The sequence below is a fragment of the Falco rusticolus genome, chromosome 13, assembly GCF_015220075.1.
Source record: "Falco rusticolus isolate bFalRus1 chromosome 13, bFalRus1.pri, whole genome shotgun sequence".
Classification (NCBI taxonomy): domain Eukaryota; kingdom Metazoa; phylum Chordata; class Aves; order Falconiformes; family Falconidae; genus Falco; species Falco rusticolus.
In genome coordinates this window covers 1,873,169-1,899,717 of record NC_051199.1, presented here as the reverse complement: position 1 = coordinate 1,899,717, position 26,549 = coordinate 1,873,169, and the positions used below count along the sequence as shown (strand labels likewise).

The window sequence follows — 26,549 nt, the reverse complement described above, 5'->3', positions numbered from 1 at the left end:
GAGAAGTAAAGGCGCTATAAAATGTCACAAAGCTCTCCAGCTGCGCTGCGCCCGCTTGCATTCACAATTTGTTTCAGAACACAAGCAAGTCTTATGCAGTATTACTCATCCAGAGCAAGGAAAACCTTCTTTCATGTGGGGTTTATGTTCTACTTCATTATATCCCTGTCTGTAAAAAAGGGCTACAAGTGCTCTGCTGAACCATCGATGGAACAACATAATGACAAATGCCATTCCAGCTCCTAACCCATTCTCCAGCCTGAAGATGGCCAGATTTGATCCTTCCCCAATATTTTCTTTCAGCACCCACACCAACAATTTCTAGGCATTTCCTCCCATGACAAACACCATAATGGTAAAACACCAGTTTCTGCAGTATCAAAGAGCTAAGCTAGAACCTGCTCCAGACATGTGGCACTGCACCCAGCTAGCAGCACCCAGCTTCACCACCTTCACCAGCCTCAGAGGCCTGGAGTCTCTCTCTTGGGGTGCTGCCACCAAGCTGTGGTAGCTTCCCATGTTCTCCTTATAGGCTTACTTCTTTAAAGCTTACCCATGCCAGTAAACAAGACCACCACTTCCACTGCTGTAATCCAGCCATGGACAGTTATTTCACAATAAATGACCTCGTGAAATAACTACAAAAGCTACACTGGCCAAATCCTTCCATCCTCCAAAAAGGAAAACACGCCCACTGTTGAGAGCAGAAACACTGCCAGATCATGGAAAGCCAGGTCTTCCAAACAGCGGGAAGCCTGCCGCCAGCGTTTCTCTCCAGCGTGAGGCATGGCTGCAGAGGGACTGCTCACACAGCTGAAGCAAGAGTGAAAACCAGCCCTGGGGGAAATACTTAGCCAAGTGAATAAATAACCAGAGGAGCAAAGTCTCTTGAAACAGTCAAACCTGTGTCGGCATGACTGAACCAGTCCTGCCCAGCACATCAGCAACGAGGCGCAGGAAGCCAAGAGCAGAACTAGAAGACTTCAAAGAGCAGCAGGGTCTTCACCTTGTGCATCTTAATAGTAATCACAAAAATACTAACCGGTAGAGATTAATAAAATGCACATCAGTTTCAGGTCAGGCCTGTAACTCCCTGCACAGTTTTACCACACCAGATGTTAGAAGATATTTCTGTCTATGCACTATTTTGCTGTACATGGATAGAGACATCCCGGAGAACCAGGATCAGGGCTACAGCACTGTACATACATTCATCATACAGAAAAGAGGACAGAAACAAAGCACAAATACAGTCTATTTCATATATGAAATATACATATACATGTATGAAATACATGTACTTCATTACAGCAATTTTTTCCTCAGAAATAATCCTTGTTTGCAGCAATCCAGATTTTTCCCCCCCACTAGTAATTAATACTAGCAGTGCAGTTACACACACAGAAGGAATTAATTTTTCTCAATCCTCCTTCATGCACACTCCACCCTCACCACTATTTCTTTATTACCTTTTTTTCTCCTCAAGAAAACCACATAAATGGTTAAAATCAACGTGACACAACTTCCAAAACAGCTGGATGCTATTTAAACTAGCTATCTGAATTTAGCATAGCAAAATGGTAAGTAACACAATACCCAGGAATCACAAATATTTATTAGGGTTGTTTGGAAATGCATTACTTTCAACTGGGCAGCAAACATGAGAAGCAATAGGTGGTGGTTTTCCTCAGCAAGCTATTTAGTTTTTCGTACTTAGCATTTCATCTTCAAACATTACAGTGCAAACAGAAAGAACATCTCAGCTCATTGAACACACATATCCAACTTTCAACACTTCCTCCAATCCCCTACACTTGGACAGGCTGGACTCAAACGTCTAAAGCGCTACCAAAATTTAGAAATATGCGTAAGGAATGCAAGTAGTAACCTTGGAAAATAGAGGCATCTTACCTTTTTCAGTGCTAGAGAATATGGAGATGATTTTATTTCTAGGTTTTCTCTCTTCTGGTACAGAGGGCAGGGGTTTCAAGCTGTGGTTGGCAGACAACTGGTCTTTGCCCCCTGAACTGAAGATAGTACTGCTCATCCGGACAGGAGGAGCTGGTGGTTTGTCTTCCAGTTCTCCGTTGTCAGACATGGTTCTCAATAGCTAGTGAAAACACTGAAATAGAAATATGTTTTAACATAGGAAGAAAGCATAGAACCCATAAACATAGCATTTCTTCTGTTGGCTAACAGAGAAAGGAGGTACAAACTCAACTCTGAGGAACGTTGCAAGCGCCACACTGGCAGACACTGATGTCTCCACCAAAGGAAGCGGATCCCTTTCTCACTCCCATTTCTGGGCCGCCCATTCACCTGCACAAGCAGGAGCATTTGTGGGATGGAGCAACAAATTTTTCCAGTGATGAAATTCACCCAGTCAAAAAGAAGACTCAGTTCTAATGTGGCCAGATTCCCAGATCTGGCTCACTACCACAAAGGCTGCATATGTGAAAAGGACAGTACGCGTAAGGGTGTAAGTACAGTATCTTGTAGGTATAGCTCTAGCCCAAAGAGCCTCATCCTCTGAAGTCAAACACCTTTAAAAGCCTCAGATGCTTTCCTTCTTGTCGTTTATCAGACAAGATCTTGGGGAGAAAGGAAGAGCCTGTAAGTCATAATTCAGCACACTGCCCAGGTTAAGTCATACTAAGAATATCTCTACCCAAACTACGCAGCCTGCATTAAAGAGCATGGGACGAAGATCCACTGGATGCATTCCACTTCTGAGTGACTTGCATTGCTTAACCACTTTGTGCCACTCTTTCTCCATTTGTAAAAAGAATACACTGTTACCACAAGCCTCTGAGTCCTTAACAAAAACCTGAGTGAGATCACAAAGAAGTGGCTGCTAAAGCTAAGAACACGGCACAATGAAGTACCTACATGACATATTCCACATTCAAGAAAATCTGCACTGGTCTTTCTTCCCTCCCCATAATATCCTGGAGATTCTTTTCCGAGCACGAAGAAACAGGCAGCCTCTCTGCTACAGAGTAAACAGCACAAAGAACGATTTATAGAAATTACCTCTCAATGACAGCTGAGGAACAAATATGCCCCTCATTCCTCCATACGCTCAAATGATGAGCTACCCCAACACATCTCTGTGCTGACCTCCTCCTCTCACAGCAGTTTGGGAAATGAATGGCCTACTGATGTCTACCAGCTGCCCGTCATAGTCCCAGAGCGTGACTCTGTCCTAGCCACACCACTGCAGCAGTCATTATCAGTGTCATTTAAAAAATTCAGGATAAGACAGTGCAGAGCACTCTCAATTATAACACCTGATTTTCCAAAGTATAAAGATTGTGCTATACAGTGCCTCAGCACAATACGTATAACTCACAATATGGTCTTAGCAGAACTAAAAACATGTGGACTGCCATTCCCTATCATTTCACTGGGTGGGTGAATACTGCAAAATCTGAAAAAAAAGAAAACCAATCAGGCTAGCAGCCTGAATTCAAGCAGCACAAGAGCACACTGTTTTATGTCGTAAAGCTCAAGACAGATTAAAATTAATTATCATGTAATTTCTGTTCAAATACCTTCAGAGCCACAAGCAGCACAAAGCAAAGTTCTGGCAGTGCAAGTAAAAGCTGGACATGTGCTAGCTGTCCCACCTACCTAAACCCTGACAGGGAACAGCAGTCAAAGCTGTGCAACACCCACCTAGACAAACCTGCCTCTGAGCCCTCTGCCTGATGAGGGAGCGATAAACAGCCCTGCAACACTTGAACATGTCTGCAGGGATGGTTGTGAATCAGACTGATTCCCATCCTCCAACGGTCTTCCAAATTCACTTGCTGATGGCTCTTTCAAATGTTGCAACTTAACTATAGGATCTTCTGCATTTTCCAGTATCTACGCTGCAATATGAGGAAAAAAATTTAAGAACCCTGCAAACGTAACAGCAGGTCTACCCACAGGGATTTTAATTCCAAACACTCCCCTAACAACACATACTGTTTGCACAAAGTGCATGCCACCAATTGGAGATGGACAAACTTCTGGTCTGTACCACCAAATCAGATATATGGTGTTCAGTCTTGTTGAAGTTGGGCTTGGCATGATGCAGTACAGGGGACCATAATCCATTTCCCTTGTGCTAATTAAATCTCCGAAAAGAGTAGGATATAGGGTGCTTAGCTACCCAAATGGGAACAGACATAAAAGAAAGTGCTCCTCCTTTTGAACAAAGAAATACAATTAGATGGTTAAATAAACCATAGTAGATAAATAAGCATATCACAGAACTTTTAACACCAAAATTATATACTCTGTGAAGAAAGCAACATCATGAGCAGTGTTTTGTATTTTTCTGATATAAACCCTATTATTTCTTCCATCTGTGCAGGTTTTTTTAAGCTGCTTGAGTAGCAAGGGTAGGATGTAAGGATAAAAACTAACCCGCATCTGAAACTGGACAAGCACAGACTTGGCCCTCCAAGCCCATACTAATTCCCCACACGCTTCCTTGGAGAGCGCAGTCATCAAATTAACAATGCTGTAATCAGGCTTCAAATTTAAAATAAAATTTAAAAAAAAACAAAAACAAAACACATTTACTGCTCTTTTGTTTATATATTTTTTAAATAAAGTTCTCAGCATAGAAAAAATTCTTAATTTTCAGTGACACAAGCAGTGCAAGTCAGCTCATCACATACTCATTATTACAGCTTCTTATCTGAAACAAATTACTCCTAAGCAACCTGCGTGCTCAAGAGAAGAAATTTTTAAGCAACAGGCTGGACACAAGTATATGGAAATCCAAAACTCATCCATTCCAGGAGAAAACCAGGCACTTCAGCAAACCAGCACAACAGCATCTGTGCAGAACCCTCAGAGCTGCAGCTCTGACCAGCTGTTCAGTGTTCCAAGGTGTTCAGGAAGACCCCTGACCTCGCTCGCAGCCGAGCCCAGCAGCAATACCGGGGGCTGCAGGAAGGCAGCCGAGCTGGGGGGCTGCTAGAACAGACTGGAGTGGCAGAAAGAGCTCCAGCATCGGCTTCCCACCAGAGGGACAGGCGCCGTCATTCGCAGTTAAACAAGATCCTTCAAGTTCATTAAATCTGTGGTTTAGCAAAATCTCAGGTTTTAGGAAAAACTTAAGAGACATGATTTATTTAATAACACAAAGTAGTATAATTTCTGAGCAGCTGTTTCAAAGGCCTTTGTTAAAATAAATTGCTAGATCCAAAACCATTCTGCAGAAAGGACCATTTCAATGCACAGCACCTTTGAATTAATTGTTTAAATAAATTACAACAGCTCCACTCACAACGGACCGCTTCAGGAAACGGAAGTCTAACCCTTCAGCCATCATTGGAAGTTAAAAATCAATCGTTTTGTTCAGGTTCAAATCCAAACAGCTAATCTCTTTCTGACTGCACTCTTAGCTGAGTGCAGAAGAAGAGGGCAGTTCCCTCCCCCTTATCCTTACCCTGGCTTCATTCTGCAGGGAAAGTTTGCACAGGATCAGGAAGCACTTTTGAAATTGCTGGCAGAGGTTTGGCATTATGGGCAACGACTGGAGGAAGGATTAAAAAAAGAAGGGGGGGAAAGAGGAGTGCAAATATACCCTGAAGCTCCTTTTTCTGCTCTCTCACTCTCCCGAAGAGAAAAAGGAGCCTGTTCATCTCTCAGCAGCTAGGCGTAATCGCTTTTGCACCATCACCCACGTGGCTGCCTTGCTGAATCATGGCTTGGAAAGGGAATTGCAAGGACCAGGGGGAATTTTCATTTTTTTCCAGTGCCTGCCAGGAGTCTGTATATTGGCTAAGGGGATGTCAGGTTCATATTTTTCTGACAGAATCAGACAACCCAATTAATGGTGGGGTTTTTCTGGAGCTTGGCTGAAAGACATTTACTAAAATGGTTAACCTAAGTTTGAGCAGCCTCATAAAGGTATGCTGAATCTGAAAGAAAGATGACTGAAGCAGCAAAGGTAACATATTGAAGAGGACATAATCGGGGGAAAGGGATTCAGTTTCATCTTTGCCAGCAAAGATAATACCAGTAATAATAATGTATTCAAGCACATCGGCATCTCCCCCACAATCACAAGTCTCACAACATTTAATTACAAGAACTAGAAAGCAATGGAATGAACCACAGAGACAAGCTGTGAAACTGCCAACAATACTTAACTACAGACTTCAGATAGATTCATTCCCAGCACAGGACAGTACTGCAACCCATTACACGCCAAAAAAAAAGACACAAAAAAGAACTAAAAGCTTTCCTCCCAACAGTTCTGCTGCTTACTCCACAAAACATACTCACAGGTACCAGCGTGGGTGACCATAAGGCTCCGATTCTCAGTCCTCATCTGCAGTATACGATACTACTCCCAAGAGCTGTTCCCTCCTTTTACCAAAGGTTTCTTGCCCTGCACCAGGGCAGCAAAAACGGAAGTACTCTCTTCGTCCTCGGCAGCTTTAGACATCATCATAACACAGACTACCGCAGTTGAAGAACAAATGCATTCTCTCCTCTGCTGCAGAGGCAGCAAGCGGCCAGCCAGGGTCTGTGCCATCCTAAATCACTCGCTACCAACAGTAGGAGACCTGACCAAGTTCCTCAGAAGTGCAACTCTTCTCTTTCCACTTTTTCCGCATGAGGCTGTGGCAAGACAAGCACTGGGAAACTCCTTTTTTAGCTTAACCCACCCTCTTCCTCCCAGCCCCTTCCAGAGACCTGCAGTGACCAATTTGCACGTGCATTCAGAGTTTCATTTTTACAACAATCTTCTAGGAGTCAGTTCTGCTGCTCACTAGCTTTCTTCCTTTTGGGGAAGAAAAGGGCCCAATAACCTACAGCATACCCAGGCCACAGAAGAGAGACAGCAGTTCCTGTTGCTGCCATCAGTGTGAAAACACCCTGCAATATAACCCTGACAGCGAGTACAAGCTAGAAAGTAAAGTGAGAATTGGGCAGCATTTTCAGAAAGCTGAGGAACACAGGCTGCTGCAGTGCATTACTCTGAATGTTCTGGCTGTGAGTTGTTTTTTTTGTTGGTGTCCATCCCCCCTGTCCCTCCCCAATATTCCCCCTTGTGTGAGCATAAAGCTGGGCTGCTTCCTGACGAACTTCCCAAGTACAGCTCGTGTGCCATTCCTAGCTCCCTCGACCGCCCTCGTGATCGGCACCAAGGCTGCCAGGCACTCCGGTCCCAGCTGAAGCGGTGTGCTGGTGTGCTGGCTCGGCAGCAGGCTCGCCATGGAGGCCCCTCTCAACCGCAGGGCTGCTATTTAGTTCCTCTGACTTCTAAAAAAGGACGAACATTTTTCTTCTCAAACTGGTTTGCAGAATGACTAAAGGGAAATAAAATTAAACTGAAGACAATTTTCCTATCTGCTACAGTGCACAGTCACATTTTCCCTGGAGCACTCGAACAGATTCAGTTTTAAATACGCATTATGCATGCATACACATCAATCTCACAGCGTAGTACTGTAAGGCCCAGAGCAGGGGTAGGAAAGTGGTACCACGCATCAAATTAAACAGCTGGTGAGAAAGCCCTCATATCACAACGAGTTGAATTTGTCTTCTTAAGATGTTGATACTAATGTATTTCAGGAGCCTAGGCTGCGTCTGTATTGCACTGCCTGGGATCCAAAGCAAAAGTAAATTGGACTACAGCTTAGGAAAAAAAAACCAAAACAAAACACATGAAGCTCTGAGCTGTGTGATAACACATACATAAATTCCCACTCTTGGCATACAACATCCTGGCTTTGCGCTGCATTTAAGCAACAGACCTCCGAGGAGCCAGAACTACATCAGTGAAATAAATCAAATCCTCTGCATGAGCATACCCTGACAGGGGGCTCACAAAGCTGCAAATTGAACTCAGTTCTGTTTACTGCAGGTAAAAATTACTCGGGTCATTCACTATCAAAGGGGCAACACAAACATCAAATTTAAGTCTGTTTTGCAGGGTTGACTAAAAAGCAGAAGTAACTAATTTCAGGCTAACAATGCATTAAGAAACATAACCACTTTGCTTTTGAAATCATAGTCCTTGATGTGCCATTACATTTGCAGAAGCTTATTGAGACACCACCTGAACTGCTGCAAGGAGAATGGCACAACGGGCCAGACACGGGCAGCGGGCACAGTGCTTGAAAGCAATGCAGCAAAAGCACCTGGCGTCCGACCGAAGGAACAGAGGAAGAAAAATTAACATATCAAAAGTGAAAAAAACCCTGATGGTAAAGTGCACTTCCCTGTCCCTGCTGCAGCAGAGGGCACCCGGGTTGAGAAAAGTTACCCTTACAGCAATCTGTATGGCGGCAGCTGTCATTTGCTGTCTTCCTATGGAGCCCTGTAGGGTGTTGCTGGCAACATCTGTCACACACAAAGAGCAGCATCCGGGACAGCCAGGACCACAGCAGAGGAAAATAGCAAAATAGGTGTCTCACAAACAAATCTCCGAGGCAGAAGATGTCAAGTGAAAGGAAGCACAAAGTAATTAAAAACAATACAATAAAAGAGCTAGTGTGTGATGCTCCAAGAAAAGACCCATGTGACAAGACATTTAAAACAGTCATGTGCCACACTGGGTTTGAATTATAAAAACTCTTGTTGAAAACGTCTGCTGACTCATTCCCAGTCCGTTGACCCCCAGTGGTTTTGGTAGCCAGCTGATCTGCAGCCCCTCCACACCACCACCTTTTAATACCTGGAAAAACACTCTACTGGAGGAGATGAGACTTGATGCTTCATTATTCTGGAAAAGAGGGCAAACAGATCTATATATCATGCAGTTTTTAAGTGGAGATCCAAGGCTGCTCGTTTCATCAGATATTCCATTTTCTTGGATCAAAAAGATTTGGAGTCTAAAAGCAGAATTAAACAACTGCCTGAGTATTTTTCTTTTCCCCCTTTCTCCCCGCCCCCCCCCACCTTTTTTTTTTTATTTTTAAACAGGCTCCTGTTGAGCAATAGATTTCCTGTGATTAGCTCACTTAGTACTGATTATAGCTCACTTCCTCCCAGGGATTAGCTGAAAGCAGCTTTCTGACAACTTTTTATTCAGATGGTGCTACCTAGCCACAGCTTACTTCCTGCCCCATCCTAACAGCATGTTAGTTCAGCAGCTCATCAACTTGAAATTATTTCACCACTGCTGAAAAATTCACAGAACCAGCAAGTCTCAGGCTGTCTTCTCCACAAAAAGCAAAACTTTCCAACTTGAAGCATTTGGATCCATGAGATTTTTTTTAATCCAATCCAAAAAGGAGTTTTCTGGAACAGTATGAGATTACCTTCAGAGACAAAATACTTACGTCTTCATTTCAACTCAGAAAAGTTGCACAAAAAAACCCAGCAGTAGCAGGTGAAGAATTACTTTCTCACAGACGGGGCAAACGCAGTCAGAGTTCTTCTGCCTGCCAGAAAAGGACTTGTGCAAAAGCAAGAAGAAGAGTAACCTTAATAATGGCCAGCAAGAGCCAGCAGTATAATCTGTTCCACCTACAGTTATTAAAAACACACACAGATGCTCTAATGCAACATGCAGCTGTCAAAGCCTTTCCACCTCTTAAAAGGCAGGCATCAATCTCCACGGGACTTGCTGAAACATCCCTTTCCAGCTTTAGGGGATCCCAGATAAAAGTGTTTGGTCAATGCCAAACCACATACCTGCAAAAGCCACCAGTTATTTTTATTTAACTTTCCCTTACAGGGAGGGGAGAGGAAACTAGACTAACCCAAAATACTCCAACAAGCACAGATCTCCCTAATTTACAAGCACAAACAAGCAAAATACCCCCTTCAAATGATGCAGTTGAGAAAACACCAATATATGTGATCACATAAATTTCTCACAAAGATATACAAAAGGTCACATATTAACCAAACGGACTGCTCGGCACAAGCCTGACCCACTACTGGAGCCAGTAAATTGCCAGCATCTTTTTTTTTTTTTTTTTTCAAAATTAACAGCCACCAAGCACCAATTTGCCTCCTTCAAAGCAGCAGGGCTACAACCGTGAAGTTTCTAAACAGGTCCTCTCTTGCTGTCTTCCTTTTACCACCGCATGTGACAGAAGCGATGCATAACGCTCCCACTCTAACAGCAGTATAGGAGAACCTCAGTCTTCTGCAAAATCAGACTGGATGACACATATAACATACCCAGTTAAATTCTTTCCAATTTGCCTTTTTCCGAGCCCTCAATTGCCTTTTGATTTTTGCCGAGTCATGCAAATAGAAGGGAGAACGTAGCACAGAGAAAAAGAACAGCCATTTAACTGCCAAGTGAAGAAGAGAGTTAGGGGGTGGGGGGGTGGGAGCATGGTTGAACAGAAGAAATAAAAACAGAAAGGAAACTACCTTTTGTTCACTAGAAGGAATAATCTCTTGAAAACTGTGATGAGGTGTGCTTACCATCAGCCAATTTATGGCAGACAAATATTCATGGGGTATTTGAAAGGGTTGCTAGGGCTGCCTAAAGAAAAATATTCTTCAAAACCATTGCCAAAATACGTTACAACCTAAAGCGATTCAACTATTTACTCCTTAAGGCACTCGGCAGATGTGCAAAGTCTTGCACTGAAAATGAGCAACCAGTCCGCAAAAATGTCATTTTTTAAATAAAAACAGATCCCAGTCTAAGAAGCGACCAGTGGTAGGCATCATTTTGTCATCCCCTGGACAGCTAACACAAATGAGCACGTTCCAGCTAGTGCTTCTTCACCACGCAATACTTGCAGGTAATCCAGCCTCACCCCTCAATGCAGGGTACATCTTCCATATAGTCATTGACAAGACAAGTGAAACAGGTTACAATTCTAAGATTCTGGCAGCCTTCCAAAGTGGCAGATCAGATTCACAAAGTCTGTATATATAGCAAAAAATCCCCACACAAACCAAATCAGCAATACCAGAAAACCTGGTAAGGACTTCTCCCAAATTTTCAACTTTTTTATTATTTGAATTGGGGAAAGGGTGATAATTTCTCAATTATCAGCTACTTTTCTTACTGAAAAAAGTATCAACAGGGAAAACTCAGAAGAGGCACAGACCAGAACAAGGTGCGCAAGAGTCCTGATAAAAAAAAACATTAGTTCATTGAAAATACAAGCAAATTGATACTTGACTTCACTATATACTGCTGCCACCTGCAAGTCTTGTGATACATCCCCACTTCCTCCCTTTAAAGCATTCACAGCAATCAACTCCCACCTGAATATTCATTTCTGCTTCACTAAATGTATTTGGCACTATTGAACTGTGTTGGCATATTGTACCACCAATGAACTAGAAACCTCTTCTCTGCTTTATCGCCTCTGAAACAGCTCAAACACCACTGACGACAGTAGCAGAGAGGCCTCAGAAGTAACCTCCCAACTGCCTTTATTTCCCATTTCCCCTAAGGTTGGCAGGAAAACTTACTCGACAAGGTTATGACGTCATTATTGCCAGCTGACGACAGCAGCACACAGAAACGAGCCAGCCAGCCGAGCCAACAGCCGCAATGCCCATTCCCACCTTGTTCCAAGAGGCAGCCCTGGCAGGGCCGCAGAGCGCAGTGGAGGAGGAATTAAATGAAGCGGGACCTATTTCCACCCTCCGGGACCTATTTCCACCCTCCGCTGCAGGGATGGGTAGTTACCGCCTACCAGCTGAACCCAGGCCACACTTCGTTTTATGCAGCCCACAGCCACAGCTTTCCTTCAACGAACCATTGTGCAAGGCTGCATAATGATAACGTACTCAAAGGTGTTTGAAAAAGCCTATTCAACCCTCAACAAGGAAATTACTTACCCCTGCACTACCTACTTAAAAATCTGACTCAACTAAAGACAGACGAGACAGCCCGCAGCCCGCACATCACATGCAAATCCATGATTCAAGGTGTTTGTGCTTACTCATATTTCACTAACTTAGAAGACACTTTTCAGCCTTTATTTTCATGAGCTGAGGTTTTCTAAAGATCAAAGGAGAATGGGAAAAAAAGGGCAAGTAGGGAAAGTGTACAAGAAGAAAAAAATTAAGTCTGCATTTCATCATTGAGATTCTCTCTTAATTAAACTTGGCATTTACAGGCAGGGCGGGATCACGCATTCCAGAGCAAAAGTTATTTGAATAAAGGCTACTCTGCATGAGGTACCTATACAGCTTGGTGCACTTTTATATTTCTAACAGCGTTCACAGCCATTTAACCTAGCTAACCACCACTCAGTAAGGCAATATAGTTCTAAAACCACCAGGCTACTGATGCTGTGCGGAGCAATCACCAGTAAATCTAACAGAAAGCAAAGGCTTTTTTAACCTCCGGAAATACTACTGGGCAATGGTAAAACAAGGCCATGGCTTACTCATCCAGATTAGAGGTCCAGGGCTAACTGGAAAGAGAAGAGGAAACATGCAGTGTGTACCAAGGTGGCAAAAAAAAAAAAAAAAAGCCAAGCATCCAAGATTAAGGGATCCATCACTCCCTCATCACACTGGTAGAGCTGTCAAGTTTCAACTATGGAAAAAAGGAGTAATAAGAGAAAAGATGAAGGGGAAACAAGAGAGAAATAGTTTCCCCAAGAAAAGCTATCTTTTTCATAAGCAGGCAGAATAGAGCTCGCTCTTTCTCTCTAGTGGCTGGCAAGGCTTGCTTCAGCTGCAGCTACTGCTAGTCGGTAACGGTAACTGCATCTCCGCTCATCAGCCCTGGGGGCCAAACACTTGACTCTTCACACAGCGCTGTCAAACAGTGCTGGCCTGGCATAAAACCTCACAAATGTGAAATTCTGCCTCTTCCAAGTTGGTTTTCCCAGCCATGGTGCACACCAGCGGATACCAGTACAGCGAGCTGCTAAATGATTGCAACCACTTGGAACAGTTTGCCAAAACCCCTATGTGAGCAGCCCCAAGCCCGAGATGCTTACTTCTTCATGCTCACACCGAACATAAATTCAGCCAGAAAGAGCAACGTCTACAGGAAATCAAATGCAGTACCTGTAAATACAAGCAGCACTTGAGCATGGCAACAGGCCTTTCAAAAAAACCCCACGGAGATGGCTTGAGTGGACATAACTCATTTCCTAAGCATATTCTAGCAGCATCATACAGAAGACTAGAGATCATTTCACCTGGGAAAATTATATTTCATTTGTGCCATGACAGACAAGTACAATGATTTCTACACACTCAAACGCCTACATGAGCGGAATTCCCTGAAGCATCCCATTTCTGCACCAGGCAAGTTCACTTGCCACTAGCTGAAAAAGCTGTTTGTGGCTACTATGCACAAACTGTACAAGCCTTAAGCCCTTTCAGAAACACACACAGCTTCTAAGCCTCACTGTTGCCAGAATAACCTAAAAGTATAAATAGGTGCAGCCGTCTCCAAAGCTGTAGATAGCACTGCTGCCACCAGCAAGTTCAGCAAGGTCTGGCTCCCTCGACCCCAACCAGGGTCCTGCCCACATCAGCAAAACTGGTAACGCCCCCACCATGGCCAGACTGCTTTTGGTAACAGGAAAGTACAAAGCAGTGTTCAGTGCTGCAGTTATTTGGAGGAAAACTGGGAAGAGGGGACAACAGCAAACTAGTTTCCTTGCAAGGCGTTAGCAGGAGCCAGCCGTAGATCTCGTGGGGGAAGCAGGGCATCCTATGAGTCTGGAAATGAGGCTGTCAGTTTATTAAAACAAGAAAAATCCAAGCGAAAGCAACACAGGAAGGGTCAACCCAGTGTTTCTCTACCAACAGCAGCTCAGGACGGTAAGATGGCATTGGATCTTAGTAAAATACACCCCAGAGCTCCGCAACAAAACCTCACAACTTCTGCCCACAGCTAGTTTGTACAAATGTTTCAATATTGTCACATTCAGAGAGAACTTCAATACGCTGCTGATTTTAAAATTTTATACAAAGAGAGACAAGTGATTAGCCTATATTTTCTTGGCATATTTAACTCTATGAGGAGAGGTAGAGATATCTAGATAGGGCATGCAACCAAATTCTGCAGTCATCGCACCCACAGACAATCCCTTCCCCATTATTTCAAACAGCAATAAACAGTATGAAAAGCACAAGCTCCAGCTGTCACAACTCAAATCAACATGAATTCAAGGTATCAACACACGTAAAATTTTGGACACAAAGACCTGTGTTCATCAACAGAAAAACAGCAAACTAATACCTAGAACAACTCAGGGAAAAAGCAATGAGGGAAACTGGCTCTGCAAATCATTCAGCCGTATTCACACCCCAGAACTCTTTTTTTGTGATACTACCCTGGTTTGCCTGGTATGCTGTTACAGATTTTCTACTTTAAAATTACTTGCACACATACAAGCAACACATTAATGTACAGTTTAATGCAGAAATTCCCTGAAATTTGGGCAGATGCTTTGCATATCTTTCAGGAAGCCTGGCACTTATTTGGAAGCTGGAAAGAAAAATTTGCATTCAAAAAACTTGCTGCCAGAATGAGGTTTTTAAATTAATGCTCTCATTTTTCTTTTTTAAGTCATTCCTAGTAAAACTACTCTCACTCTTTGCACTCAAATAGGTTTCTATCTAAAATGCTTGAAGAAACTATTCCAAACCAACTAGAACTGGTGCACAGGCTACAAATGAAAATATATTAAAAAAGAAAATCAGCCAAAAAAAGCTTAACATTGTATCATAAGTCAAAAACAACACATCTTTATTCCTCATATCCTCATGTGGAAACTTAGTTTTTGCCAAGCCTACACAGCAACTATAGAAGCCAGTAAGCAGGAGGAGGGGAAAAAAAAAAAAAAAAAGATAAAAAGCCCCGACTACTTCCATTTATTAGTACTACTACATACACTTCTTGCAGTTCACAAATCAAATGTATGGTAAAAATATCCTGAAAATACATGCATGTAAATAAATTTACAATGGTTTAAACACCAACTGTGAATGGTTAAACAAATTTATCAAATTTTCAAAGTGATGTAATACATCCTACCATTTTATGCTAGCACACTTCACAGAATTTACTATTTTACCCCAGCTTTACTGATGGAAAACTAGACACAAATTATCTCTAGCCGTCTACAACTGTTTATACATTATGCTGCAGCACCAGGACCACAAAAATTGATTTTATAGATCAAGAATGAAATACTTTTTAAAAACTAAAAATACAAAATTAAGAACAGTTACCAACTGAATAGACAAAGAGATTGTAAAAATTATAACACAGGATAACCAGCACCCTCTGAAGCAGAACAGCTTCCAAAGGAAGCTGTCAAGTTAAAATATTTAAACAGCTGACAAAACATAATACTGAACTTAGAAAGTTGCAAAAGACTTTAAAAACCTCATATAATTGTACAAATTATAACAGGAGTTTAACACAAGCACATACGAAAGCCAATTCGTGTGAAGGTCTCTATGACTGGTGACAGGTTGTCTTTTGGCATCTATCACATTGCTAAATTTATACAAGATGTTAAGCAACTGTAAATGTGATCCTATTGAAGCTATTACTCAAAGTGTTTCCTTAGGGTATTTCATACTACTAGCATTTCAGCTATCACAGCTAAGCTGCAAGGCCTGAGCTGTCTAGGCAAGGATGCTGCAGTACTGCAGCACTTGTGGAAGTTTAAACTTAATTTGCCCTGCCAGCTCTACCTGTAATAACTACGTACCAACCGGTTCAGTAAAGAACGAGTTAGATTATGGGCAGAATTCTAAGATTCCAGTGAAATTGTTACAGAACAAGAGTAAAGCTTCAGAAAATGCATTTTTCTGATGAGGCTCAGGCATTTACATATGAAAGGACGCAGTTTTCTAACCCAATTCTACCTTATCATCTTGCCTCCAGTAACAGTTGTGCAATTATAAAGCAGCTGAAGATGTCTGAGAGGATGAGATGGAACTCACATAGACCAGACCTCAAAGACTAAAGTCTACCAGATTTACAGGACACAAAAACTCATAGGTGAAATGTAGGCTTCTGTCCATGAGGTCCATCCACACCACCCCAATAAAAAATTAAAGCTATTCACTCCAACAGAAATAAGAGATACCCCACTTACCTGAGGGGCTCCAATTCCATTGCAAGAGATGCGTGATAGTAATCTGTCAGGGGAGACATTGCTCATGCTGTGCCATCAACACAAGAACTGAAGACTCGCATTATAGCGTTACCTTCATCTTCAGCCCTAGCCAAGCCCTGAATCACAGGACGATGAAGGATCTATCAGGGAGGCGTCACTCTGTGATAATCTACTCCTTCCTCTGGAGGTACTGCAAAACCAGGGTACTGCAGACAGCAGCTGAAGCAAGGCTTGCACTACATCCCAGCTCCAAAAGGCCATTTAAGAGAGTCCTTACACTGAAGCCGATATCCATCAAAAAGAGACTGCAATCAGTACCTTGGGTGAGACACAGCGATAGCCTGACCCAGCTCAATTTTATGCCTTCCAAGTCTTCTGCTTTTTAATTTACAATACTATTAGCTGCTGGTACCAGGAAGTCTGAACATACGCACGAGGGCATAAAACCTTTTTTGTTGCAACAAATGAGCATGGAAGACTTACAAATTCTGTGATTATGAAAATTCAAACACACTTTTATTGTAATACACAAAAGACGACTGTCCTCTTATAAAATTTATTGTAACTATGGAAGAAGTTAACCCTAATATAATACCTTTAGAAGTGGTCAACTTTCCAAGAGCTTGTCATCTACGGGAAAATTTTCTCAGGTCCTTTCAATTCTGTTAAGAAAACAGGAAGTGAATTTCAGTAAGCCATTTCCACGGAGTGAAACAGAGATAAAAATCTCTAATAAACTTGGCAACAAAGAGAGAGTCCACAAAATATCAGTCTGAGCAGTCACTTGCCACCAGTCTTATCACCATGCTGCTCACTGAAAAATGGCCCATCATCCTCCGCTGACCAGGTATGTATGAGCACATAGGCAGCACATGTGAAGCCAAAAAGAAAGCACTGATGATACCCAAACCTCCTTTAGGAAATTAAAAACATAAACAAGAGAAAGGGACAATTGTGACCCCAAATGTTGAGAATTACTGACAAGTTATTTGACAAAATGGCAAAACCATTAAGGGTTAGGAAGAGAAAGCTATTTCAGCAGCATAGGAAACACGATCATGCTCATTTAATCAGAGTGACACAGAACAAGATTTACATCTATTTTCAATCGTGACCAAGATCCTCGAAACAAAGACATTTCTCCAGTGAAGGTGCAGTTTTAAATTTAGAAAGCTGGCATCTCACTTTGGCCTGTGGGCTTTGGAAGGGCTAAGAAAGTAAAGTACAACCATCACCAGTCACCCAGCCAAATAAGACCTGGTAGAAAAGTACTACTGATTTTCAATCCAGGGCAAGGAGGATCCCCAACAACTCATGCTTGAAGTGTTACAAGATAAAAGTCAGTGCCAACCATGCATCCAATAAGTATCTCTTAGCAGCAATGAGGGAATGGAAAAAAATATTGTTTCAATCCTGTTGGTGTTAATACAAATTTTCTTTTGCTGGAAATGCAAAAGAAATGCAACACTACCATGAATTAAAGAAAAAATAAAAATCATTCCCTCTTGGTATTTTCACTTATCCTTCATTTAGTTTTTTCTCCAACCCTCTTTCCAATTTATTTTTTTAAGACACTGAAACATTATTACATTAGATACTCCAAGCTCTAGTAATACTGCTGTGGGCAGGCTATTATATAGGTTTACCAGGTGTCTTAATTTCTTCCACAAGTAATACTCAGTCCAGTTTCACCAAGCATAAGTACATTTACTTGTGCTGAAAAAAGACTGTAAGACTTTCCAGCATACAAACAACAAGCCAAGGAGAATGAGAATTTTTCCTCTTAGAAGTAAAATAATTTACAGTGGAATAATTATTAATAAATAAAAAAAATAAAAGACATCACAACCACACAGTAAAACACACAGCCCTACTTGTGATGAAAGTATCCAAACCAGCTATACTGAACTACTCTTAAATTTTTATTTTCCATTTCCAACAGCTACCTAGAAAAATAATCTGTATCCAAAATCCTCAACACCAATCTCCTCAAAAAAAAAAAAAAAAAAAACCCACCCAAAAACCAACCAAACAAAAAAACCCAAAACAAACCCAAACCAGTACTATACCACACATATAAAAACCCCGCAAATAGGTCTAGAAGGGCTGGGCAGAAGCAGCAGCATTCACAGCAGCACTGACTCGCCAGCACTGCCAACACTACTTCGGTTACTGCGAAACTGTCCTCAACCCACCGCTCTGCCGTCCACTTTGCAACATGCCAGAAACAAAACGCAGAAGGTACTCGCATGAATTTCCTGAGCGCAGCAGTCAAGGCCATCTTTACCACAGCGGATTACTTCGTAAGCTTGGACATTTGTATCAAAGTGCCTTAGCTTGTTAGCACCAGATTAAAATTAACTCTTCTTATTGCTAAATATCTTTGAAAATCCTGGACTTCACAACCAAGACAAGCAGAAAAGACTTTACTAAGTATTTCACACTTAGTGATAATGTCCCAACTCTGAAAATCAAACATTTCTCACAATTCATTTTCCTAATAGTTACAGCTAGCGTTTCACACACTGAAAAAAAGGCATTTTTGAAGTAATAAATCATTTAACAACATCAGAAATCTACTTTCTATGCCACAGAAAACAATGCTAGTATTTTGTGACAAGATCTACAAATAAACACCCATTTGTTTGCTTTGCATTTGACCTGAAGTAACATTTCCAAAATCTCAGAAACACCTGTGAAAAAAGCAGGAGCAGAAAGCCAGGCACGCAACTCTCCAGCAGCTATAAACTGGGCCACTCGTGTCAGATCACTGAGCAAAATTTTCAAGCCAAGTTTAACATCAGTGATTCCTTTTCCATCAGTTCAGTTCCCTGACACAGATCACCACGCTCAGGGATGCCACAGCACAAGCTCACTGGAGTCAGGGTTTGGGGAGAGGATGACCTTCTCCTCTCCCCTTCCAACCCAAATGGCTGGCTCCCATACCTACCTAGGTGTAAAATCAAGCAGCATCCCTCACAGTCAGGTATTTCTGGTCTAAATCAGGCACAGCAGGTGGACTTAATGTCCTGGGGAAAATCTCGAGCACTCAGCTTATTTAACACTAGTATAAAACATCAAGTATTTAATGAACTGCAATTAACCTGCTGGCCCAAAGCAAGCACACACAGTACCAGCCATCTGAGACCACGCAGGAAGTCAGCCAGGCTCAGAAGACTCAACTAAGATCCAAATGTTTTGCAGCTGCCCAAGCTGAGCATTAACACCATTGCTACGTTCTGTATTCCCATGCTACATGAGCTGCAAAACTAAAATCGCATCTTTTTATGCCACCAAGTAGCCGCTGTTGAACGAGGAAGCATCTCTCTGCACACCCACAGCACACCAACACAGCAGTGGGAGAACTGCCTTAGCATGAGCATTTAGACCAATGTTTCCATGTAAGTCGGCCAAAAAAAGCTTATGGACACATAGCTGGGACTCCGTGGATGACTGTCCTCACCCTTTGGTCCTTCATCCTCCAACACCTTCAGGGACTGTTTGCTGCTGGCATTTTAGGCAGCCTCCAGGCTGTGGGACTGATGTGACCTGCCTGTAGCAAGAGAGGGAGATCCTTTCCATTACCTCCTAAATTCCAAAGAGGCCCTTTTCAAGAGCACCTGGAATTTGGCCAGAATTTTTTTTCCTCAATTCTGATAAACATTTTTGAACATTTTGCCTGGATTCAGTGTAATTCTTTGTCTTAGGAATTCCTGATTGGTCAAACTGTTTAAAACAGAAGAAAAGGTTGAAAGACTCTTACATTTCTTCTCCTTTTACCTTTTGAGTAATGTTTTGGAATTATAAAAGTTGCTCACTTTGAATTGTTAACATAACTTATTACACAGTTTTTATTTTACACCCTAAAGCAGGTACCACACAAGCTGAAGTGTACTTTCAATGAGCTATTTCCACAAGAAACTGCCCAGGCAGCTTCTGTCTGAAGCCCAAATCCCCAGAAGACCACTTTATAAGAGGAGGGCCTTTTAAAATAGACACTTAGGGGAAAGATATTTTCATTCCTCCACGTTCTGACTTTATCGGAGACATTTTCAAGAGGAAAGGGGCTTAAACATGCAAAGATGATTTTAAAAAGCATCTTCCAGAAACAGCCTTTTCTTGCTCTTGCCCAAGAGATACCTCTGTTAGTCAAAGCAGTTCTAGAACGATTGTAAGTGAAGAACAAATACAACAGAGCAGAAAGTATTACAATTGTTTCTAAAATAAACCCTATGCAATTGGATAACTGGAAACCCTACAAACACTGACAAAGTCCCATGGGTATACACCCAATAATCCAGCACCAGCACCTATCACAGGAAGCAGAAAACCTCAGAAAAAAAAAGTAGAAGTTGAATTGGAGACACTTTTTAGTACATTTCCATTCCTTAACACACCTGCCAGCTGCTCTCATTCTGGTTCACATGATGTTAAATCCCTTTCTTAACATTGTACACCACTTCTAAATCATAGTCACCATTGCCCTAACATGTTAGTTCCTTCCTACAGCTACTTTTCTTCGAAATGAAAGTACAGAATTACAAAGTATTAAACCTGTCTTATCAAAATAACTCCTTTAAAGATAGGAAACAATTTTTGCTAATTGGCAGAGAGAACAGCCCTGACCAAAAATTCAAATATAGTATAGTTATTGACAACAGGTAACCATGTATCTTCCAGGACAACATCCAGTATTTCAGTACAAACTCACGCTGTTTAAGCATTCAGCTTTGAGCAAACTTGTCATTGCCAGAGCTGCACCAGCGCTGGGCATAGATCTTATGGGAAACAACAACAATCTATCTATTATACCCAGTACTTTCTGGGAGTCTTAAAAATACTGTATTTCCCTAGTAAGGTGTGTTCATTAAAACAATTCTAAGCACCAGTACATCATTAGCAGCTGAAGCAAATTTGAAATTCATGAACAAAAATTAGATACATGAATTAGAGAATTTCAAAATTCACTTGTCTTGCCTGAAGAAAAAAAGAAGCCTCACCAATTTCTCAAGTGTTTCAGTATACTGCAACCTCAGCCTTTCAAAAGCATAAGGAATTCTTTTTGTGAATTGACAGATAGCATTAATCACCCAAAGTGTATCTAAACAGCAAAATGAAACTTGTCAATTTTAAGGCTTGTTCCTAACACATCTCTGCCTGCCTGCCAGGTGAGACATTTTCAAAGCCCAATTAAACCCCATTCCCAGCTGAGAAAATAGAAAAAATGATCAACTTAAAAAAATGGCAAGTCAGATACAGAACTGGGACCAAAACCAGTGTTTCCAGCTCTCAGTGACACTGTCCACTACATCAGTCAAAATACAAGCATTAAAGTGTGTATTTTCCCAATAAAGTAAGGCACAACTTTAGGTAAAATCATGCTCTGAGATCTCACAAGCCTTGAGCTCAATCTACACCTCACCATCTGGCCCCTGTTCACTAGGTCACTAGATCTCTTATTCTCACCTGAAACCATCCGTTACCTCTTACCACCTGCATTTAAATACAGGTAAGAGCTTTCTAAAATCTTACAGGATGGCAGTCTCAAGACACCCTAATTCCAAACAGCAAAGCACAGGAAGAATCTTTAGGCCTTCAGGGAATGCCGCAGTGTTTCCTTGCTAAAAGGAAACTGCCTTCAAAACCGGTGCCTTGCCCAGGGGTTTCTTGCACTTTGCCGTAAGGCAAGTACCCAGGAATCCTTCCCTCTTTCCCAGCTGCTGCCTACCACAAGCACGGCTGCTCTCACACCACGGCAGGAGTCCAGAGCTTCCCCCTCTTGCTCACACATGCCCACACCCCTTCCCCCATGGCCTTGCTAGGCCAGAAGGCTGGAGAACACGCTGATTTCTGCCTAACAAAGTCCTGCGAATGTGGAAAGCTTGCAGGAGATGCAGCCTCCTCCATGGCGCTTCCCCAGTCAAACTGACCTTGCAGAGAGGCAGAATCAACACAGCACCAGCCAAGCGCTGCATTAAGAGGACTGTATCGTTTCCAAGAGGCAACCTGGTAGCTGAGCCTGGCACCCAAGGGCTTCGAGTCATTGGTTACCTTTACCAGCGCTGCACTTCACAGGGCAAGGGGTAACCTCAGTGTTTGCAATGTTGAACTGAACTCAAAAGGAACATTCAGTTACTGTTACTACCACAGCAGGTGCAGAAACCTCTCCAAGAGGACATTGTGCAATTACACTCTCAAAGTCTTGGGCTGGACAGTCAAATCCGATTTAGATTGAGGAAGGAGGTGTCTCCTTGAAAAAATAACAACTGAGCTTGGTGCAGCCTTTCTGAGTCTCTCTACTCGTCCAAGAGAGTGCCTCTGCTTTGACAAGAACAGAGCAGAAGTGATCACAACTACTGCATTTCTGGAAAAAGAAGGCAAAGCTCCAACAACCACCTTCTCTTGGCAACTCGTTGCTTTTTCTCAGCTGCCAGCAGAAATGCAGTTGAATAGGACGCATGCTAATACCTGGTGCCTGGCTGCTGAAGATCTCTCCTTCCTCTTGCTCCCCCCATCACCATACCTCCGCTGCCTTTCCCTCCTGCATGCTTTGGCAAGTCAACTTGCTTTCAAAGCTTTCTGCCTGCATCCTGGTTTCTGACCCCAGGACTTCCATCACTGCTGGCATTATCGCTGGGCCCTGCCATCTAGAATAGCGTCTCTATAACTAGGGGTTGTTTTCAGAACAAATAGCTTTTTCATTGTCGTGGCTGCTGCACAGACATGTCAATAAATGTGTGTGTTGTAAGAAACAAGAATATACTGGCACAAAACTCACAGGGAAGCTCTCAGTGCCTCAGAAACCTCCTAATGCAGAAAACAGATAACAGGTGGGGGCAAATCTAAACCGAAAACCCAAGACTGATACAAGAGCTCTGAAGCAGAACTCTCTCTTCTTAATAAAACACATAGACCTAGATTTGGATCCCTACAGCTTTCCACACCACCACAAGGACAAAATCTGCAGCATCAATAATACCCTTTACACATATTCTAAAGTTATTTAAAAACCAAAGGTGCTTGAGTAATTTTCTCTTTTAAGCATAACCAAAAGGCTGACTCAAACAGTGCAAGCTTGCATGAGTTTTTAAAAGGATACCTTTTAAAACAAGCACAAGATTAGACCTACCATACATGGTCAAAGCATTCACCCATCCTCCCCAGCACCCATCCCAGAGAGGTGGGTGAACATAAGCAGGTGCCTCCGGAAAGAAACTCCCCTAACTTGGCCAAACATCCAGGTTGTAACTCGGTACAAATTTCATTTCAGTACATCAGCCTCTGACAAGCTGCCACACAGCAGCTCAGAGAGCACACGCCTTGGATGCACCAAAACACACTGCACAGTGTTAAAAAGTGTAAGACAGACAGAGGCATTATCGCCCATTTAATAGCCCAACATTTTTTTCCTTCAACAACTATGTCTGCACAAAGCCAAGTCAAATTTCACATACAACTCGGAGTAACTCAGATCTTCTGTGCTGTCTTTCTCAAGTATTTCTGTTCTGGCCTCAAGAACTGAAACGCCCAACCAGTGAACTGCAGAACAGGCTTTTCCTTCCTTTACAAAATATTCACTGAGTAATGTTTTAAAGTGCTTCTCTTATCTTAATGATTCCACTCAAAAACTCATAACACAAAGGCTTTGCATTTTTATAGTTCTAATGTTGCTTCTATCTCAGTCTATTAGTCTGTAATAATGAAATGTCTGATTTGTCAGTTCTCTGGTACCATAAAACTGGAACAACTCATTTGGTTACATACGGATATTTCTCAACCTGCCTCCACAATGTCCGTGTGAGTTAAATTACCTCCATCTCCTAAATGAAGAAACTGAATCACAAAGTAGTTAATTCCCTGGTTTTTTAGGGAGGTACCACTCCAGGGCTCATATTATGAGGATACTCCATGGTGCAAAGTAGATCTGAAACTTTCACAAGAACATGCCTGCTTTTTTAAGTATAAAAAACACAGCCCAAAAAAAAAGACAGGCAAAACCAGAGAAAGACTGAAGTAACACGATAAAAAAACCCATGATACGCTGCGTTTGAATTGCGCCTAACATTGCTATTGTTGCAAGACCTTCAAAATAATGATGATTAAAATACTGCAATATCTGAACCACCTTTGCTCACCCCGTGGCAGCCCATGAACCGAGGTATTTTGGCTGCCGGCAAAGCACGACATTGCTCCTTGAAGGCCAGCTGATGCACTCTGCTCCCAAACCAACTTCTGGGCAGCTGCTCGCACATACTGGGCTAAAACAGCCTTCACTCGCCCTGCTCCCCGAGCCGCTTACCACTAAGCAACCAGACCCCCCTGCAGGGCTTTGGCAGAGCGAACACAGAAAGCAGGAGCAAAACTACAGCAGAAAACACAGAGAAGAGAAGAAACCAAGCAGGTGAGGGGCACGAAGAGCCACGGTTTTCAGCCGGCGCGGCAGGCGGGGGGCTACGGGCACCCCGGGCACGGCAGCCACGGCATGGGCGCGCCCCCCGCCTGCCGCGATACCTGCGCCGCCCGCACCCGCTCCGCTTCCGCGCCTGCAAATCCTCACGGGAAAACCCACGTTAACAGCCACATCCACGCCGACGTTCCCCGCCCGGCGAGGTTACCGAGGTTCTAACCGGCTCCCCAAGGACTCGGAGAGCCCGCGGACGGCGGCGGCCCCTCGCAGGGGCTCCCGGCGGCGGGGCAGCGAGGCGGGGCCCGCCGCGGCCCGCAGAAAGCCGGGGCCGAGCTCAGGCCCCGCCGCGCCGCCCTCCCGCAGCCGGCCCGGCCGCCCTGGGTGCCCGAGGCGGCGGAGCCAGCGGGCCCGCGCTGCCGGAAGCGCCGTGAGGAGCCGCCGCCCCGCGCCCGCCGCAGGCCCGGCCCGGCGGGCCCCACAAAGGACGGGCAGGTGGGAGCGGACTCACCGGGCTGGGGCGGCGCCGGCCGCCTCGGGGGGACGGGCGGGCTGAGCGGGGCGCGGCCGCCACACGGCGCCTCTGCAATGGCGGCGGCGGCGGGACCCACCGAGGCGGCGGCGGCAGGAGCCGGAGGGGGAAGCGGAACCGCCGCGCGTGGCCACAGCCCGCGAGGGCGGGCGGGGGCGGGGCGCCGCCCACGCGACTACAACTCCCGGCGGGCAGCGCGCCCGCGCAGGAAGGGCCGCGCCGGGGGCGCGTGGGCGGCTGCGCCGAGGGGAGCGCGGCGGGGCGGAGGCTCCGCCCCCCCCCGCCCTTCGCCCCTCCCCCGAGGCCCCCCCGCGCCCCCCGCCCGAGGCACAGCCGTGCTGCCCGCCGGTCGCGCCGCCCGAGCGTTATACACGATTTCTTTTGCTGGGGGACGGTGGGCTGCACCGAGCTGCAGGGCCAGAAGCTCGCAGCCCCAGGGCAACAGAGGGGGCCGCGGCTGAACTGGCTCTTCTTCCCGCCTCGCTTCCATCTTCTGGCGTTTCAATCTGAGATTATTTCCTCAGCGCTTCGTTTCATGAGGAAAACGGGTTTCGCACGGCACAGGGGCTTCAGGCGGTGCCAGGGGTCTCCCGAGGCCCCCCCCAGCTCCCCGAGGTGGTGGCGCGGGGGCAGCCTACCCGCTCTGCAGCCGGGTGGGGAAGGGTGAGCACACCAGGGTGATGGCCTTCGTGTTCCTCCTCGGTGCTGTGCTCACTCTTCCTCTTGCCCTGAAGGTACTGGAAGGGGCTCATTTTTTGTATCAAAACAGCTGATGACAAATTAACCCTTCTCCCACCAACTTCCAGGTCCAAAAGTCCACAGGGCTCAGGGCTCGGCCCTGCTGGTGCAACCAGCATGCGTTGGACACGCAGCAGCTTCCCACGTTGCCTCCTACCCTCGGTGACCTAAGCCACTGCTCTGATGCCCCCAGGTCCCAAGAGATGCAGTAGTAACACAGCTGAGAAAGCAGCGTATGTGCCCTCGAGACTTCTTTGCCAAAATTCCTGTGACATGTTTAATCTTCCAGATGACTTCCCCAAGCACCCACCTGTCCTGCAGCCTTGGACCCTACCTCTCAGTCCAGGCCTGAAGCAACACCTGATTTTTCTTTCAGAAGGATGTGCACCAGGCAGCTCCTCTTCATGAAGGCCTTGGGGGAAAGCAGCAGGCTTCCACAAAGGCTTCAGACCTCTGTGCAGGTCCTGGCACGAGGAGTACAAATCAAACCTTCCAGCTTCTGTTGCTTTCAGCCAGCATTTGCTGGCTGTCTCGTCTCTTACTCTCCACGGAATTACTGCAGAGCCAATGGCCACAGAAAACTTGGCCCCATGGACCTGCCTTGTTTCAGCCCCTTTCTGCCAGGACCAGTACCTCAAAGTGACCCTGCTGTGGCTACTGGAAACTGCTCTGGTCCGCTTCCTACTGCAGCCAAGGCCATAGCCTTTGCTTCTCTTTGCATATTGCTTTGTTACTTTCCTACTCTGACTCAACTCTATTAAATCCTTCTAGGATCAAGCTTTTGCTAATACATCTCTGCATGTACCTCTCAAGAAACACTGCAGATTTC

General features: G+C 44.2%; 1 protein-coding gene across 4 annotated transcripts in view; it reads right to left on the bottom strand.

Moving 5' to 3' along the window:
* Positions 1 to 25,046, bottom strand: part of PAK2 (p21 (RAC1) activated kinase 2) — a 47,717-nt gene extending 22,671 nt beyond the window's left edge. Inside the window, exons 1-3 of one of the 4 annotated variants that reach the window (XM_037406912.1) lie at positions 24,962 to 25,046; positions 16,642 to 16,708; positions 1,912 to 2,122 (exon numbers count right to left, since the gene is read on the bottom strand). In XM_037406912.1, coding sequence (XP_037262809.1) covers positions 1,912 to 2,098 — 187 coding nt within the window. In that variant the 5' untranslated portion in view covers positions 2,099 to 2,122; positions 16,642 to 16,708; positions 24,962 to 25,046. Of the gene's footprint in view, positions 1 to 1,911; positions 2,123 to 6,291; positions 6,311 to 16,641; positions 16,709 to 24,557; positions 24,665 to 24,961 lie in introns of those variants that run through there. The other 3 variants (XM_037406914.1, XM_037406915.1, XM_037406916.1) reach the window with 3 other exon arrangements.
* Between the last annotated feature and the right edge of the window lie 1,503 nt (positions 25,047 to 26,549).